Here is a 14,833-nt window from a genome sequence, read left to right as displayed (position 1 = left end):
GATGACGTCGCTGGATGCGCACGGGCTCGACCGATCCATCTCCCCGCGACCCGAGATGCCTGCGCGAACTCAAACTATGCCTCTCGCCCTCTCCCAGTGAATTCCAAGTCCACGCACGCCTAACCATCCCCCGCCCGCCCGCCCCATCTGCCAGTGAGCGAAACAGTTTAAAAGACGGACGGCCCAGATGCACCAGCCCGCGCGATCGTCCGGCCCGATGCGCCACGGCCGGTCGGGGGTACGGTGAGGGTCGCCACCAGCACGGCAGATTTTAATCCCGACGACAGCAACAGTTCTTATCCACCGCGCTCGCGCCTCCATTAATTCGGCCTCCTCCAAACCGTTCGCGTCTGTACTCTCTCTCTCTCTTCCTCCCCCTCCCCCGCCCCCGCCGTGTGAAGTCGCAAGAATCTTCTTCGTGGGCTGCCGCCGCCGCTGCGAGTTGCGATGACGACGGCGACGGCGACGGGGCAGTGGTAGTTAGTACTATCCATCCACGCAAGTCAAAAGGGGCTATAGATCTCTCCGTATATAGCGCAAGCCCCACGGCGGCTGGTTCATTTTTCCGAGCTAGCTGCTGCCGCGCGAGGGTGTAGGAGTAGGAGGGGGAAAGCGAGAGGCCTCCTGCTATGCCCATGGACTACGGGAAGAGGCAGCAGGGCGGGGTGGTGGCGATCGAGTGCGTGGCGGGCGGGTCGCGCGCGGAGGAGTGGGGCACGGGCTGCGCCGAGACGGTGCAGACCGGCGACGTCGTGGAGGAGCTCCTCATCGGGGTCGGCGGCCGCGGCGGGCCGGCCGTGCACGCCGCGCCCTTCAAGGGCGGCCGCGCCGCGCTGCAGAAGCTCCTGCACGCCGCCTACAAGCGCGGGGACACGTCCGTGGAGGTGCGCGTGCGGCGCCCCGCGCACGCGCAGCAGGGGCAGCAGCTGGTGCCGGGGGAGGCGGACAGCAGCGGCGAGCTGCTGGGCCCCGGCTCGGACGCGGCGGCCGCCAGGATGCAGGCCTGCATCGTGCCGCAGGAGACCGCCGGCGGCGGCGGCGGGATGGCGATGGTGGGGCGCAGCCAGAAGTACGTGCTCCGGTCCATCCGCGACCCCAACTACGCCGTCGGGCTCGTCGACCGCAGCGAGAGCGAGTGCGTCGCCTTCCGAGGTAAGTAAACAGCAGCCGCACGGCACCGCCGCGTCTCCACCATCATCCGATCCGCAGATATTTTCTAGAACCTACGCAGATCTTTATTTCCGATTCAACTTGTTCGATTTTTTGCTTGCAATTGCGTTAGTTAGCGAAGAAAAGTACGAAGTCTTCGACTGAGTTTTCGCTACATGCCGGGTTGGACTTGGGAAAAGGGATAGGGCGCCGATGATGCGTGCATGCGTTCCCGCTGCATGCGACTTCCGCGCACAGGTTGGTGTGGCTTTGAATTGACAGGCGACACCATCTTTATCGTTTTCTCTCCCGGCCGATCGATCTCGATCTCGATCGCGATAGAATTCCTTTTGGCGCGCTCGATCATTCACAAGACTCCATTTTTTTAGATAAGGTCCACAAGACTGGGTTCGGCTGCATGCTGGTGCGCCGAGGCATATGCTTGGATCAGTTGTAGCTACGTCGCAAAACTAATTTGGCGTGCTCGATCGCTCACAAGAGTTGGTTTTGGTTGCATGCTGGTGTGCCGAGGCATATTCTTGTGTCAGTTTTAGTCTTTTAGCTTCCGTGGTACGATCATCGCGTTTAGATAGGATATATGATCCGAATATCCTCGTTGCAAGAGCTGCCAATAACATTGTTGTTCTTGTTGTGTTTTACGCAGCTGCCTTTTGTTGTCACCTTTTCGGACTGGCAGCATGGCCTGCTCAACTTATAGAATTGTTTACAGGCTACAGATGATGTGTACATGCATTGCCATCGTCTCCAAAATTTTGACCGTACAGGAGACACCGCGTGATTATGCTAGTGGTTTGGAGATTATCAGGCGTAGCCGCGTAGGTATACGGTAGTGCACCCGTACACACCAATGCTTAGCCAGATCTTACCAAACGTCGAATCATTTAGTCTAGCTCTAGTCGCATGCCCGTACTTCCAGGCAGCAGACACGGCGGTGCACGTTGAATGGAATCTGCATTTGGATTCAATCATTCATACACGGCAACGGCGTCCACTTGCTGATTCAGTATTGAATGGCGCTCTTCCTCTGAGATCATAATGCCGTTCGGAGATTCACCGGTTGACTTTACCTCCGAAGTCGATGGTGTCGCGTCCAGCTTGTTCGCACCTGGAGTAATAAGTAACAAAAATAAATAAAAACTCGCACATGATTGCAGATCGTGCAGACGCCTTGGTTCGAGCTTGAGATTCCTCTGCAAATCTAACGTCGTCTCCTGATGATGATCAAAATAAAGAACTGAAGCACGATTAGAAATACAGGGTTGTTAATTCGCAGTCGAATGAGACATAATCAAATCTCAGTCGATGCTAAATTCGTAGGATTTACATCGAGATCCATGCAAATTTTTCTTTTTAGTTTTTTTTTCGTTTTTACATGTTATGTCACTTGACTTATATCTGATTAAGTCTCAGTCGACTGCACCCTTAGAAATATCGTAATGCTACGTCATGGCGTATCGCTCACGATGGCGGTGGTGTGCATGCATGCATGCAGGGTCGAGGAGCTCTCGGGTGGTGTGCGCGCTGAGCAAGGCGCAACTGCAGGACGGCTACGTGTCCTACCCGTGGGAGAAGAAGATGAAGGAGGTGCTGCCGGTGCCCAGCGCCAGCAGCTTCCTCTCCCTGCTCGTCCTCCCCACCGCGCTCGACCGCGCCAACTCCCGCTACAACTCCGTCGACGACACGCTGGCCCGCGCCAACGCCTGGTTCCTCGCCTCGCAGGCCGCCGGCGTGCCCATCGCCTTCCTCAACGTCCAGACCGAGGCCCTCCTCACCAAGGTTCCTTATACTATATTTTGCCATCAGAATGATTGTGTGGGGGATGTTTTGGTGTTTCTCTGACGTTCTTGCATTGCATGCATGGTGCAGATCTCCGGCGACATGGCCTCGGCGACGGTCAACTCCGGGTCGCTGGCCGACCTCCCGAACCTCGCCAACGCGAGCCTGTACGGGTTCGAGGACTACCACGGCGTGGACATCGGCGTGGTGAAGGCGGTGCGCCTCTGGTTCACCGCGGCCGCCGGAGAAATGCCCGTGGAGATCACCCTCGAGGAGGGCGACACCAAACTCGGCTTCGCCATCAGCCGCACCGAAGAGGTACCAATGCCGGAGGAATGTCTGTCCCCGTACTTCTCCAGTTCTAGCTCTAGTGCACGTTTGAACTGATCCGCTCTTGGAAATGGGAATGGGGTGCAGGGTTTCCTCTACATCTCGTCGGTCATGGAGGACGACGGCAGCCGGCCGGCGCCGTCGACGCGGTCGGGGCTGCGCGACCTCTACCGGGAGGCGAAGCGCGCGTCCAAGCTGCTGGTCATCTCCCGGGTGTCGTGCCGCAAGGTGCTGCCGTGGATGGTGTCCACCTCCGGGGCCATCCGGTGCTTCGACACCGTGTCGCTGAGCCAGAAGCTGTCCCTGCACCGGCACGCCCTGCGCCCCATCCTGCTCCACGTCCTCATGTGGGACTTGGGCACCGACGCGCCGAACCGGCCGCAGGGGGCGCCGTGCCCGACGCCGCAGCCGTCCCCGGCGTTCGCCGAGCTGCTGCGGCAGAACTCCTTCTCGTGGGTCGACCAGCCGCCGCAGGCGGACGACGAGCCCGGGATGGTCCAGGGGAGGGACACCGCCGGGGACGCCTCCTTCAGGTTCCACAACTTCTCGCTGCCCAACAACTGGGTCTGAAGTCTGATGAAACGCCTTGACTACGTGCGTGGCCGCTGTGCTGTACATATGTACATCTCGATTAGCCGGTTTGTGATGAGAAGAAAGAACGCTTTGCAGTGTCACAGCGTACTGCGCAGAGTGGAGTGGACTATAATTTTGACCCCTAAAATAGTGTTACTAGTGCTGTGCGTCTGATGTTTCAGCTCAGAACAGGTTTATCGGTTGCAAAACGGATTGCAAGGATGATTTTCGTAGACAGCAACGCTGATATCAGTTCAGTACACTTCGGTTCGAGAATAACAGCACTGCTATTATTTAATTTTCACAGGTGCTATCAGTTCAGTACACCAGAGCATGAGCATCCACTATAACTTAACAGGGGGATCAAATGGACATATACTTAGCATGGATATAGATAGGGTTGTGTCGAAAATAGACCGGCGCAACCTCGTTATGTCAACAAAGTTGAATGAAGATACAAGTATCAGCTTGGATTATCGCAATTCGCATTCTGACCATAGAAGGCAGACCAACGAGTCACCAAGTCACCAGATTAATCGGCGGTCTGTGTGCACCTAAAGTGCAACCTTCCCTTTCAGATTGATCGCCGAGAGCTCTTGTTCCACATACTCCCCGGCACATATAGGCGGATAACTATGAGCATTGGGTGCTTCAGCAAAGTGGCCCAATGGCTTAAGCGTCGCATCGGAAGCAATGTGCGAGAATAGCTGTTTGGACATGCATAGAAATCGGTTAGTCAATAGCTCGGCAGAGCACACATGATTCTGGAAATCGTCACGAGGTTAGCAGACATGTCGTGGGAATTGAGAGTACTTACCGTTGATGAGATCCTCCACAAGCTTCGGTTCTGCTCTTTAGCTAGTTCTATTGCCTCTAATGTTCTCTTGGTCACCACTACCTCATGCATTCCAGCTAAACATTCACCACCAGTAAGCCATTCCAACTGCACAGAAAGGAACTCATCAACTATTGGCAGGTGTGTCCTTTCAGTGTGTGCGTGTGTGCGCGCATGCTTCACCGCCTCTCCCAATATCCAGAAATAAGGCCCAGCTCTCATTTGCCTAACATTTCCATATATAAATAGATCCTTACACTCAAACGTTTAATATTTCAGGAACGACTAAGATATTAAACTAAAGTTTGATTTTCATGATGACAACATCAACTATATGAGGAAAACCAGTACTTGGATATAAGAATAAAATATTAAAGACGCTATCATAAAACCGGCATTGACCCCTGCAACCGATATGCATAAGTATCCTTTCATCAAACTGTGAGTGTAGAACAATTGAAAATGTATCCAGCGAAAATGCCAGAACTAACCTGTTTCCCTGACTGAATGAGAAGACAGCCAACAGGAACCTTCACCTCCATCTTTTTACCATTTCTTAACCAAATGTTCAGGCCTGGAAATCTACTACGGCCATGTATGGTCAAGAAATTAAGATCATAATGGAACCCAGCAAACACAGTGCCCTCAGAACCATGACGCAGCAGATTACTTCCCGTTGGTGCTAGGAGGTGCGGTCCCTATTGAAACACAACAATAGTTGAGCAGTGTCAATAGGACGATTAAAGAGCTTCAACATGAATAATACTTCTTTTTTAGGGAACATGAATAATACTTCTAGTACTCCAAATGATGAATTGAACAACGGAAGAATCAAAAGACCTCATACCACGACTTTAAACCCACTAAGGCATTGATATTTTACCAATAGTTGGGACTTGGCATTGTTTCAAGAACATTCATTTCAGGAAAAAAATTAAGAATTGTAACAGAACGACTGAGCGTGGCGAGAATTACAACATTACCTCCTTCATCAAAGAGGTAAATGCATCCTTTGACAAGCCAAATCCAATCGCCGCCATCTCAGCAACAACCTACAAAAGAAGTGTGCCCAACCAACTTCTGAATATTGTACAATATAGATTTGCCATTCATAAACTGCAGAAAACATCAATTTAGAAAAAAGTGTGCACTGGATATGTACCTCAATTGCAGAAATCATTTTTGCACCCCAGGAATCCATGGTCTCTTTCCACTCAGGTAAGCCATCAGGAATAACAGGTTCTGCGTTCAGCTCCTACACAAAAATTGCTCGCAATTCAGCATATGACGCACACATAATTGCTACGCGTGAAGCGTGGAATTCATCCAGACTTCCACATCGCAGTGAAATGATCATGTAGAAATGACAACCTTAAAGCGGGTATTCGACGGGCGAGGGCCCACTCTCCACATGTAGCGCCACTTAGGGTCTGGTCCCTTAGGGGTGGCTGGTTGAAACTCCTCTGGCATACTCTTGATCCTGTCTTGCATCTCCTTGTCGACGAGGCTGCGAGGTACCTCCACCCCTTCAGGCGTCACGCCGACCTTATCATACAAACATGATCAGAATCCATCATCGCAAACGGGGTTAACTTAAGCCTTAAAGCACCACACATTCAGCGTAACTTTTGGATATATCAATTTAAGTGCCTGAATTTTCAAGGCGATTTTATAACGCAGCGGATCATATCAGAGAACTTGAACCGGCAACAAGTACTACTTAGTACTTACTGATCCCAGAATGTCCAACTTAATAATTTTGCCCGAACCCTAGTCCCCGTCCCCACCAAATCGGGCACCATAATTCGCAGGGGAGGCGGAAGGGTGAGGAGGCTACGGTACGGCCCCATCAAACGGAATCATTTAGTAGTACCTGGTAGTGGAGGTGGGGGCGCTCCTGGAGGCGCTTGGAGTCGTCGGATCGGGCGAAGTAGCGCTCGACGACGTCGAGGAAGCGGTCGTTGTCGGCGGCGGTGCAGCGGGGGTCCTTGACCAGCAGCGCCCCCGTGTCCCGCAGGCTGGCGCTCACCGTGGCGCAGAGCGCGCGCAGCGCTTCCTCCGCCTCGGCCGGCGCCGCGTCGCCGGCGGCGGCCTGCAGGAAGGGCGCGAGATCCACCACGGGGAGGTCCATTGGGCTGCGCGGCGGGCGGCGGCGGGAGAGGCGAGTTAAATTCCGCTGCCGCTAAAAAAAATGCGGCTGTGAGGGGGATCGGATTGTGGAACCCGCGCTGGCTGCGTCTGTCAGTAGTAGTAACTGGTGGAACAGCGGGTGGGGCGACCGGGCGAGAGAGAAATGTTGCGTGAAGGAAGGGGGCCGAGAGAGGGAGAGCCGGGGCCGGAACCGCAAAACCGGGTGCGCACGGAACCGGCCTGGATAGAGATTCTCCTCCCCGGTACGGCGGCGGTGCTGGCGGCGGTGCGGTCGTGCACGCAAGGAAAAGCCAGAGCGGCGGAGAAGCGGCTCCTGTTTCTTGTGCGCGTCCACTTGTGTCGTGTGGTGGCTTTCCAGCCCGGCGATTGCTGAAAGCAACGTATGCACTTTTTCCCGCTTAATTTTCACAAGCAACAATTCATTCATACCGCAACAGTTTACATCGAGGCCAACTCCAGCGCGCGACTTCAAACAGACGTCGGTTTTGCCCGGATTCTGTCCGTTTGGGTAGGGCAATGGGTCATGTCCGGACCATTTTTCGGATGCGGTGGCCGTGCGCCCAACGCGCGGACGCATCCTGTCCGCATCTTTTTCAAACGCCAATTTTCAAAACCACGCCCTAGTTCAGGCCAGCGGCCCTAGTTCATGCCGGCAACACAACCAGCGCCCCCTACACGTCCTCGCCGGCAACACAGCCAGCGACCGGCAACACAGTCAGCCTACAAAATGAATAGTTTTGGCGCCGGCAACACAGCCAGCGGTCGGGAACACAGCCAGCCCCCAAAATGAATAGGTTTCTCGCGGGCACACAGTCAGCGGCCCAGCGGCCGGCACCCATGCCAGCCTCCAAAAGAATGGCCATGGCCGAACAGGCGACCTAGTTCAGGCCGTCGGCGTCGAATATCTCCTTCTGCCTGGCCTCGAACCAGCTCCTCGTCTTCTCGATCATCTTGGTCAAGTCCACGCTCATGATCACTAGAGCCACCTCCTTTGCTTTGGTTGCAACATTGGTGGCCTCGATGTCGAGCTGCCTCTGCCTGGCCGTGACATTGGCGGCCTCGATGTCGAGCTGCCTTTGCCGGGACGCCTCCTCCATGTCGATCTTCCTCTTCTTGGTCGCCTCCTCCATCTCAAACTTCTTCCTTTGAAGCTCTAGGTATTGCTTCATTTGCTTGTCCTTGCTTTTTCGCTTTTTCTCGTCCCTCACATCCTTTTGAGACATCATGCCATGCAAAGTCTCATGCAAGGCCATGGATGACGCATCACGTATGTCGTCCACCTTGGAGTTGGTCTTGCCCCTCGGCCTCTTCAACGCCTCACCATCTCCACCTCCGGCCAACGCGGCCGTCTTTTTGCCTCTCTTCCTTTGAAGTTCACAATATTGATCTTTGAACTTAGGGCAATTGTTGATGATCGTCCAACAATGCGTAAGAGTGAATGGCTTGTCATTGTGCCGGGACTTGAATGCTTCGAAAGATTGAAACGTCTACACAACCAACAACAATTGAACATGCAAACATATAGAAGGCCGAAGTCTCGTGGCCGTAGCAACGAAAGAACTTGGATGAGGAGAGCATACCATGTCCCCAATGTCGAGACCACTCTCAACGCTCTCAAGTGCGGCACAATACTTGTTGCATTCTTGTTGGATGAACAACCACCTTTTTTGAATCGAGGTGATGCCCTAGTCGCTCGTAAATTGGTAGGGCGCAAACAACTTTCTTTCATGGAATGTTTTGTGAACTCTTGTCCAAAAAACATGTCCCCTTTGTTGCGCACCGGTCCTCGGATCTTGACTAATCTCCATCCAACATTGGCAAATCAACTTGTCCTCTTCTTGTGAGTATGAACCCGTGCGAATGCTCTTCTTCCTCTTTTGTGCTTCCGCTCTTTGGGTGAGCTCGTCGATGAACAATGGCTCGCCCCCAATATCATGCCTTCTTCTTCATCACCATCACCTTCGCAATAGATGTTATCATCTTCATGCCACGAGTCACCATGGTCGTATTCAGCATGGTCATGGGCCTCATTGTCTTCATTGGCAACGAATTGGGCGCGGAGATCCTGACTTTGGGTCTCGTCGGGATCGTAGGCACCGCCATGCCCACCCTCGTTGATGACATTCTCCATGAACTGGCTGTAGAAGGGGTCGTCGACCGTTGGCGTTGGTGTTGGCATTTCGTCGAACAGGACGCGGGGCGACGGCATGGTGCCTGTAGAAGGCGGCCGTGCTTGCTTTCTTTGCATCTCGACGGACGACCGGTCGTCTCTGCTGGACCCCGGCATGATGTTGAGGTCGATGATGGCCGAGGGGCGCGGGGTGGACGGCGCGATCACGCCAACGTCCGGTGATACGTCTCCAACGTATCTATAATTTTTGATTGCTCCATGCTATATTATCTTCTGTTTTGGACATTATTGGGCTTTATTATTCACTTTCATATTATTTTTGGGACTAACCTATTGTAACACCCCGCATGTAACTTGCCATATTTGTAACTCCGACTCTTGCCATTTCCGACTATGTGTTATGATATTCCTTCCGTGGTCGGGTTTTGTCTTTCGTTTTGCATTTTGTCATGTCATGCATTTTCATATCATGTCATCATGTGCATTGCATTTGCATACGTGTTCGTCTCATGCATTCGAGCATTTTCCCCGTTGTCCGTTTTGCAATCCGGCGCTCCTATCTCCTCCGGTGCACCCCTCTTGTTTTCTTTCATGTGCGGGTGTCAAACTTTCTCGAAATGGACCGAGGCTTGTCAAGTGGCCTTATTACACCACCCGGAGACTACCGGTCAAGTTTCGTTCCATTTGGAGGTTGTTTGGTACTCCAACGGTTAACCGGGCATCCGCAATGTCCATTTGAGTGTCCAGCAAAAAGCCCCCTAAAAACCAGACCAAAACCCCTCCAAGTCATCTCCATGCTCTAGGTCGTTCGATCACGATCGTGTGGGCGAAAACCGCACCTCATTTGGAGCCTCCTAGCTCCTTCTACCTATAAATATGCGGGCATCCCGAAATAACATTCGCAGTCTCCCGTAACCCTAAAATCCCTCCGCGCCGCGCCGGACGCGTCCGCTCCGGCCGGACAAGTCGCCGCCGCCCCGCGGCCAACCCGCGGCTGCCACGTGGCAAGCCCGTCGCCGCCGCCGCCGGAGCCCGCGGGCCCAACGCCGGCCCTCCCGGCCCGCAGCTCCGCCGCCCGACGCCCGCGCCCTCCCGCGGCTCGCCCCGCCGCCCGCCGGTCGCGCCGCCGCCGACTCCCTCCGCCGCCGCCGCCCGCCATGCCACCGCCGCCCTCGCCTACAGCCGTCGCCGGCGCCGCCCGCCGTGCCGTGCCCCGCCGCCGTCGTGCGCCGCCACCGGCGCCGCCCCGCGCCTCTCCTCCATCTCCTCCGACCGCCGGCCGCGTCGCCCCTCTCCTCCCGTCGCCGGAGACGAGCTCCCTCGAGCCGGTCCGATCGGATCTGGTAAAAATCTCCGGCGTTGACTTTCTCTTCCCCTCCCCCCGAAACTGCTTAGTCCTCAAGTTTTCATAGCATATTGACCTGTTCATCGTTGCGTAACTTCTTCAATGTAGCTCCACTTCGCGCGTGTAATATGTCAAATTGTTCGTCTCATGATGCTCTTAATTTTGTTCAATTGCACCATGTTCATTAGAGGTCATCTTGATACCCAAATCTCTGTTGGAAGAGGCTAGTTGCTGTTATATGCTGGTTCTTATCAGAACTTGGAGATTTGTCATTTTTGTATCATTTAATCTGTGCATCTTATGGGCATGAGCTCTACATGTGTTTCGAAGTATGCCATGCCATCTTTCCAGTGCTGTATGCCATGTATTTTTGTGATCTCTGTGGTGACTAGCACAAGCATGCAAACTAGGCTCCGTAATGTTTCTGATTTCAGGGACTTAGTGATTTCTCTTAAGTCTTTGTCTGCTGTTATTTTGTTGCCATGTAAACTTGATGCTACAGAGAGATCCATACATATTTTGGAGATGTTTAGTAAGGATGTTTTGTAGCTATAGTTGTAGTTGGTCCATTCCAGCCCTTTTTTGCAATTATGGAGTGCCATAGCATGACTCAATCTTGCTCTACTTTTGCTATAAAATATTTCTGGCAGATTCTTAACATGATATGCAAATTTGCCAAGCTTATTGTAGTTGATCCATCTATGATATGCTCTTGTTCTTATCATGGATAGCTTCATAAACATGCCATCTTGCTGTAGGTATGCTTGTTTTGTCATGCATTGCTCTGTAGTGAGTGCATCAAGCTCACAAAGAGGCCTACATATTATTATTTCTGCCATGCTCTGTTTTCTGCTAAGTCTGAAACCTGATAACGAAACTTGCTATATTTACATGCTTGCCATCATATCTTCTGGTCCTTTTTGGCTTATGGTCAGTAAGGGACTTTTGACATGGGCATTTATTAGAATACTTCCATGCCAAGTTTTGCCATGTTAAGTTCTTGTAGCATGTTGATTTCGTGCTCTGAACATTGCTACCTGATGCTGTTTTCTGTCGTGTCCAGTTTTTCACTAAGTCTGTGAACCTGTTATCTTTTGCACTTTTGCCATGCTTGTTTGAGCTTGATATGTTGTGATCTAGCCGTAGATCATTGTTCATCTTTTGTCAAGCATCTCCTGTAGATTACTGCCATATTCTTTGTTTCTATGTTGGAGTGCTGTAGCATTGTTGCTTGTTGCATTTTAAGTGCTATCATGCTGTTTATAGCAGATTCGTGTCATTCTTGTTTTGCTTGCCATTTGCAAACCGTGCATCCGTTTCCGGCGATCTTTATATCGATTTCGACCGAAATCATCTCACCTTTCCAGTGGCATGCTTGGTTTGCCAAGTTACTGCCATGTTCATCATTTTCCTTCCGGAGCACGCAAGATGACCACCCCTCGAAATCACTTCTATCTTTGTTTTGCTAGTTGTTCGCTCTATTGCCATGCTCCGCTACCTATCACTTGCTATATCATGTCTCCCATTTTGCCATATCAGCCTCTAACCATCCTTTCCTAGCAAACCGTTGATTGGCTAAGTTACCGCTTTTGCTCAGCCCCTCTTATAGCGTTGCTAGTTGCAGGTGAAGTTGAAGTTTGTTCCATGTCGGAACATGGATATGTTGGGATATCACAATATCTCTTATTTAATTAATGCATCTATATATACTTGGTAAAGGGTGGAAGGCTCGGCCTTATGCCTGGTGTTTTGTTCCACTCTTGCCGCCCTAGTTACTGTTATACCGGGATTATGTTCCTTGAGTTTGCGTTCCTTACGCGGTCGGGTGATTTATGGGACCCCCTTGACAGTTCGCCTTGAATAAAACTCCCCCAGCAAGGCCCAACTTTGGTTTTACCATTTGCCGCCTAAGCCTTTTCCCCCGGGTTTTCGCGAGCCCGAGGGTCATCTTTATTTAAACCCTCGGGCCAGTGTTCCTCTGAGTGCTGGTCCAAACTAGAGCACCGTGCGGGACCGTCCCTTGGCAACTTGGGTTATGTTGGTACCTGTACGCTTCGCTTATCCGGTGTGCCCTGAGAACGAGATATGTGCAGCTCCTATCGGGATTTGTCGGCACATTCGGGCGGCTTTGCTGGTCTTGTTTTACCATTGTCGAAATGTCTTGTAAACCGGGATTCCGAGACTGATCGGGTCTTTCCGGGAGAAGGTTTATCCTTCGTTGACCGTGAGAGCTTATGATGGGCTAAGTTGGGACACCCCTGCAGGGTATTATCTTTCGAAAGCCGTGCCCGCGGTTATGAGGCAGATGGGAATTTGTTAATGTCCGGTTGTAGAGAACTTGTCACTTGACCCCAATTAAAATACATCAACTGCGTGTGTAGCCGTGATGGTCTCTTCTCGGCGGAGTCCGGGAAGTGAACACGGTCTGTGTTATGTATGACGTAAGTAGGTGTTCAGGATCACTTCTTGGTCATTGCTAGATGACGTCCGTTCCGTTGCTTCTCTTCTCGCTCTCATTTGCGCAAGTTAGCCACCATATATGCTTTTGCCGCTGCAGCTCCACCTCATTACTCCATCCTTTCCTATAAGCTTAAATAGTCTTGATCTCGCGGGCGTGAGATTGCTGAGTCCTCGTGACTCACAGATTCTACCAAAACAGTTGCAGGTGCCGACGATGCCAGTGCAGATGATGGGGTCGATCTCAAGTGGGAGTTCGACGAGGAACGTGGTCGTTACTTTGTGTCTTTTCCTGATGATCAGTAGTGGAGCCCAGTTGGGACGATCGGGGATCTAGCATTTGGGGTTATCTTATCTTCATCTGGATTTTGACCGTAGTCGGTCTATATGTTTGTATTTTGGATGATGTATGAATAATATTTATGTATTGTGTGAAGTGGCGATTGTAAGCCAACTTTTTATCCCATTCTTGTTCATTACATGGGATTGTGTGAAGATGACCCTTCTTGCGACAAAACCACTATGCGGTTATGCCTCTAAGTCGTGCCTCGACACGTGGGAGATATAGCCGCATCGTGGGCGTTACACCTATTAACCGGAGGCCCAGCCCAGAATTACTGTTTTTTCCTATTTCAGAGTTTCGCAGAAAAAGAATATCAAACGGAATCCAAACAAAATGAAACATTCGGGAACGTGATTTTCGGAACGAACATGATCCAGAGGACTTGGACCCTACGTCAAGAAAGCTACCAGGAAGCCACGAGGTAGGGGGCGCGCCTACCCCCTGGGCGCGCCCTCCATCCTCGTGGGCCCCATGTTGCTCCACCGACGTACTCCTTCCTCCTATATATACCTACGTACCCCCAAACGATCAGATACGGAGCCAAAAACCTAATTCCACCGCCGCAACCTTCTGTACCCACGACATCCCATCTTTGGGGCCTGTTCCGGAGCTCCGCCGGGGGGGCATCCATCACGGAGGGCTTCTACATCAACACCATAGCCTCTCCGATGAAGTGTGAGTAGTTTACCTCAGACCTTCGGGTCCATAGTTATTAGCTAGATGGCTTCTTCTCTCTTTTTGGATCTCAATACAATGTTCTCCCCCTCTCTCGTGGAGATCTATTCGATGTAATCTTCTTTTGCGGTGTGTTTGTTGAGACCAATGAATTGTGGGTTTATGATCAAGTTTATCTATGAACAATATTTGAATCTTCTCTGAATTCTTTTATGTATGATTGGTTATCTTTGCAAGTCTCTTTGAATTATCAGTTTGGTTTGGCCTACTAGATCGATCTTTCTTGCAATGGGAGAAGTGCTTAGCTTTGGGTTCAATCTTGCGGTGTCCTTTCCCAGTGACAGTAGGGGCAGCAAGGCACGTATTGTATTGTTGCCATCGAGGATAACAAGATGGGGTTTTTTTATCATATTGCATGAATTTATCCCTCTACATCATGTCATTTTGCTTAAAGCGTTACTCTGTTCTTATGAACTTAATACTCTAGATGCATGCTGGATAGCGGTCGATGTGTGGAGTAATAGTAGTAGATGCAGGCAGGAGTCGGTCTACTTGTCTCGGACGTGATGCCTATATACATGATCATACCTAGATATTCTCATAACTATGCTCAGTTCTGTCAATTGCTCAACAGTATTTTGTTCACCCACCGTAAAATACTTATGCTCTTGAGAGAAGCCACTAGTGAAACCTATGGCCCCGGGTCTATTTTCCATCATATTAATCTTCCAACACTTAGTTATTTTTATTGCTTTTATTTTACTTTGCATCTTTATCATAAAAATACCAAAAATATTATCTTATCATATCTATCAGATCTTACTCTCGTAAGTGACTATGTAGGGATTGACAACCCCTTATCGCGTTGGTTGCGAGGATTTATTTGTTTGTGTAGGTGCGAGGGACTCGCGCGTAGCCTCCTACTGGATTGATACCTTGGTTCTCAAAAACTGAGGGAAATACTTACGCTGCTTTACTGCATCACCCTTTCCTCTTCAAGGGAAAACCAACGCAGTGCTCAAGAGGTAGCATCTGGCGACCCTGAAA

At 51.3% G+C, this 14,833-nt stretch overlaps 2 protein-coding genes across 2 annotated transcripts; one reads left to right on the top strand and one right to left on the bottom strand.

Annotated features, from left to right (window-relative positions):
- The first annotated feature begins 199 nt into the window (after positions 1-199).
- LOC109750545 (uncharacterized) lies at positions 200-4,012 on the top strand. The gene is made up of 4 exons (XM_020309508.4): positions 200-1,152; positions 2,663-2,946; positions 3,037-3,264; positions 3,364-4,012. Exons 1-4 carry the CDS (start codon positions 630-632, stop codon positions 3,844-3,846), a joined length of 1,518 nt encoding a protein of 505 aa, XP_020165097.1. The 5' UTR covers positions 200-629; the 3' UTR covers positions 3,847-4,012.
- Positions 4,013-4,117: 105 nt separating this feature from the next.
- Positions 4,118-7,161, bottom strand: LOC109750554 (uncharacterized). Its single transcript, XM_020309518.4, has 7 exons — positions 6,558-7,161; positions 6,056-6,229; positions 5,847-5,939; positions 5,668-5,736; positions 5,176-5,382; positions 4,667-4,792; positions 4,118-4,556 (listed from the first exon to the last, which is right to left on the bottom strand). The coding sequence occupies exons 1-7, from the start codon at positions 6,813-6,815 to the stop codon at positions 4,404-4,406; spliced, it is 1,080 nt and encodes a 359-aa protein (XP_020165107.1). The 5' UTR covers positions 6,816-7,161; the 3' UTR covers positions 4,118-4,403.
- Between the last annotated feature and the right edge of the window lie 7,672 nt (positions 7,162-14,833).

This window comes from Aegilops tauschii, chromosome 6 (assembly GCF_002575655.3).
Source record: "Aegilops tauschii subsp. strangulata cultivar AL8/78 chromosome 6, Aet v6.0, whole genome shotgun sequence".
Lineage (NCBI taxonomy): Eukaryota > Viridiplantae > Streptophyta > Magnoliopsida > Poales > Poaceae > Aegilops > Aegilops tauschii.
Note: the sequence above shows the minus strand (reverse complement) of the source record. Positions and strands in the feature narration are given on the sequence as shown.

What these genes read in the sequence shown, in the direction of transcription:
- LOC109750545 (XM_020309508.4), top strand. Translation starts at nt 630, where the DNA reads ATGCCCATGGACTACGGGAAGAGGCAGCAGGGCGGGGTGGTGGCGATC. An exon ending in CGAGTGCGTCGCCTTCCGAG is followed by an intron (nt 1,153 to 2,662) that starts GTAAGTAAACAG and finishes GCATGCATGCAG; the next exon opens with GGTCGAGGAGCTCTCGGGTG. An exon ending in CCGAGGCCCTCCTCACCAAG is followed by an intron (nt 2,947 to 3,036) that starts GTTCCTTATACT and finishes TGCATGGTGCAG; the next exon opens with ATCTCCGGCGACATGGCCTC.
- LOC109750554 (XM_020309518.4), bottom strand. Translation starts at nt 6,815, where the DNA reads ATGGACCTCCCCGTGGTGGATCTCGCGCCCTTCCTGCAGGCCGCCGCC. An exon ending in CGTCGAATACCCGCTTTAAG is followed by an intron (nt 5,940 to 6,055) that starts GTTGTCATTTCT and finishes ATTTTTGTGTAG; the next exon opens with GAGCTGAACGCAGAACCTGT. An exon ending in TGTGGAGGATCTCATCAACG is followed by an intron (nt 4,557 to 4,666) that starts GTAAGTACTCTC and finishes ATGTCCAAACAG; the next exon opens with CTATTCTCGCACATTGCTTC.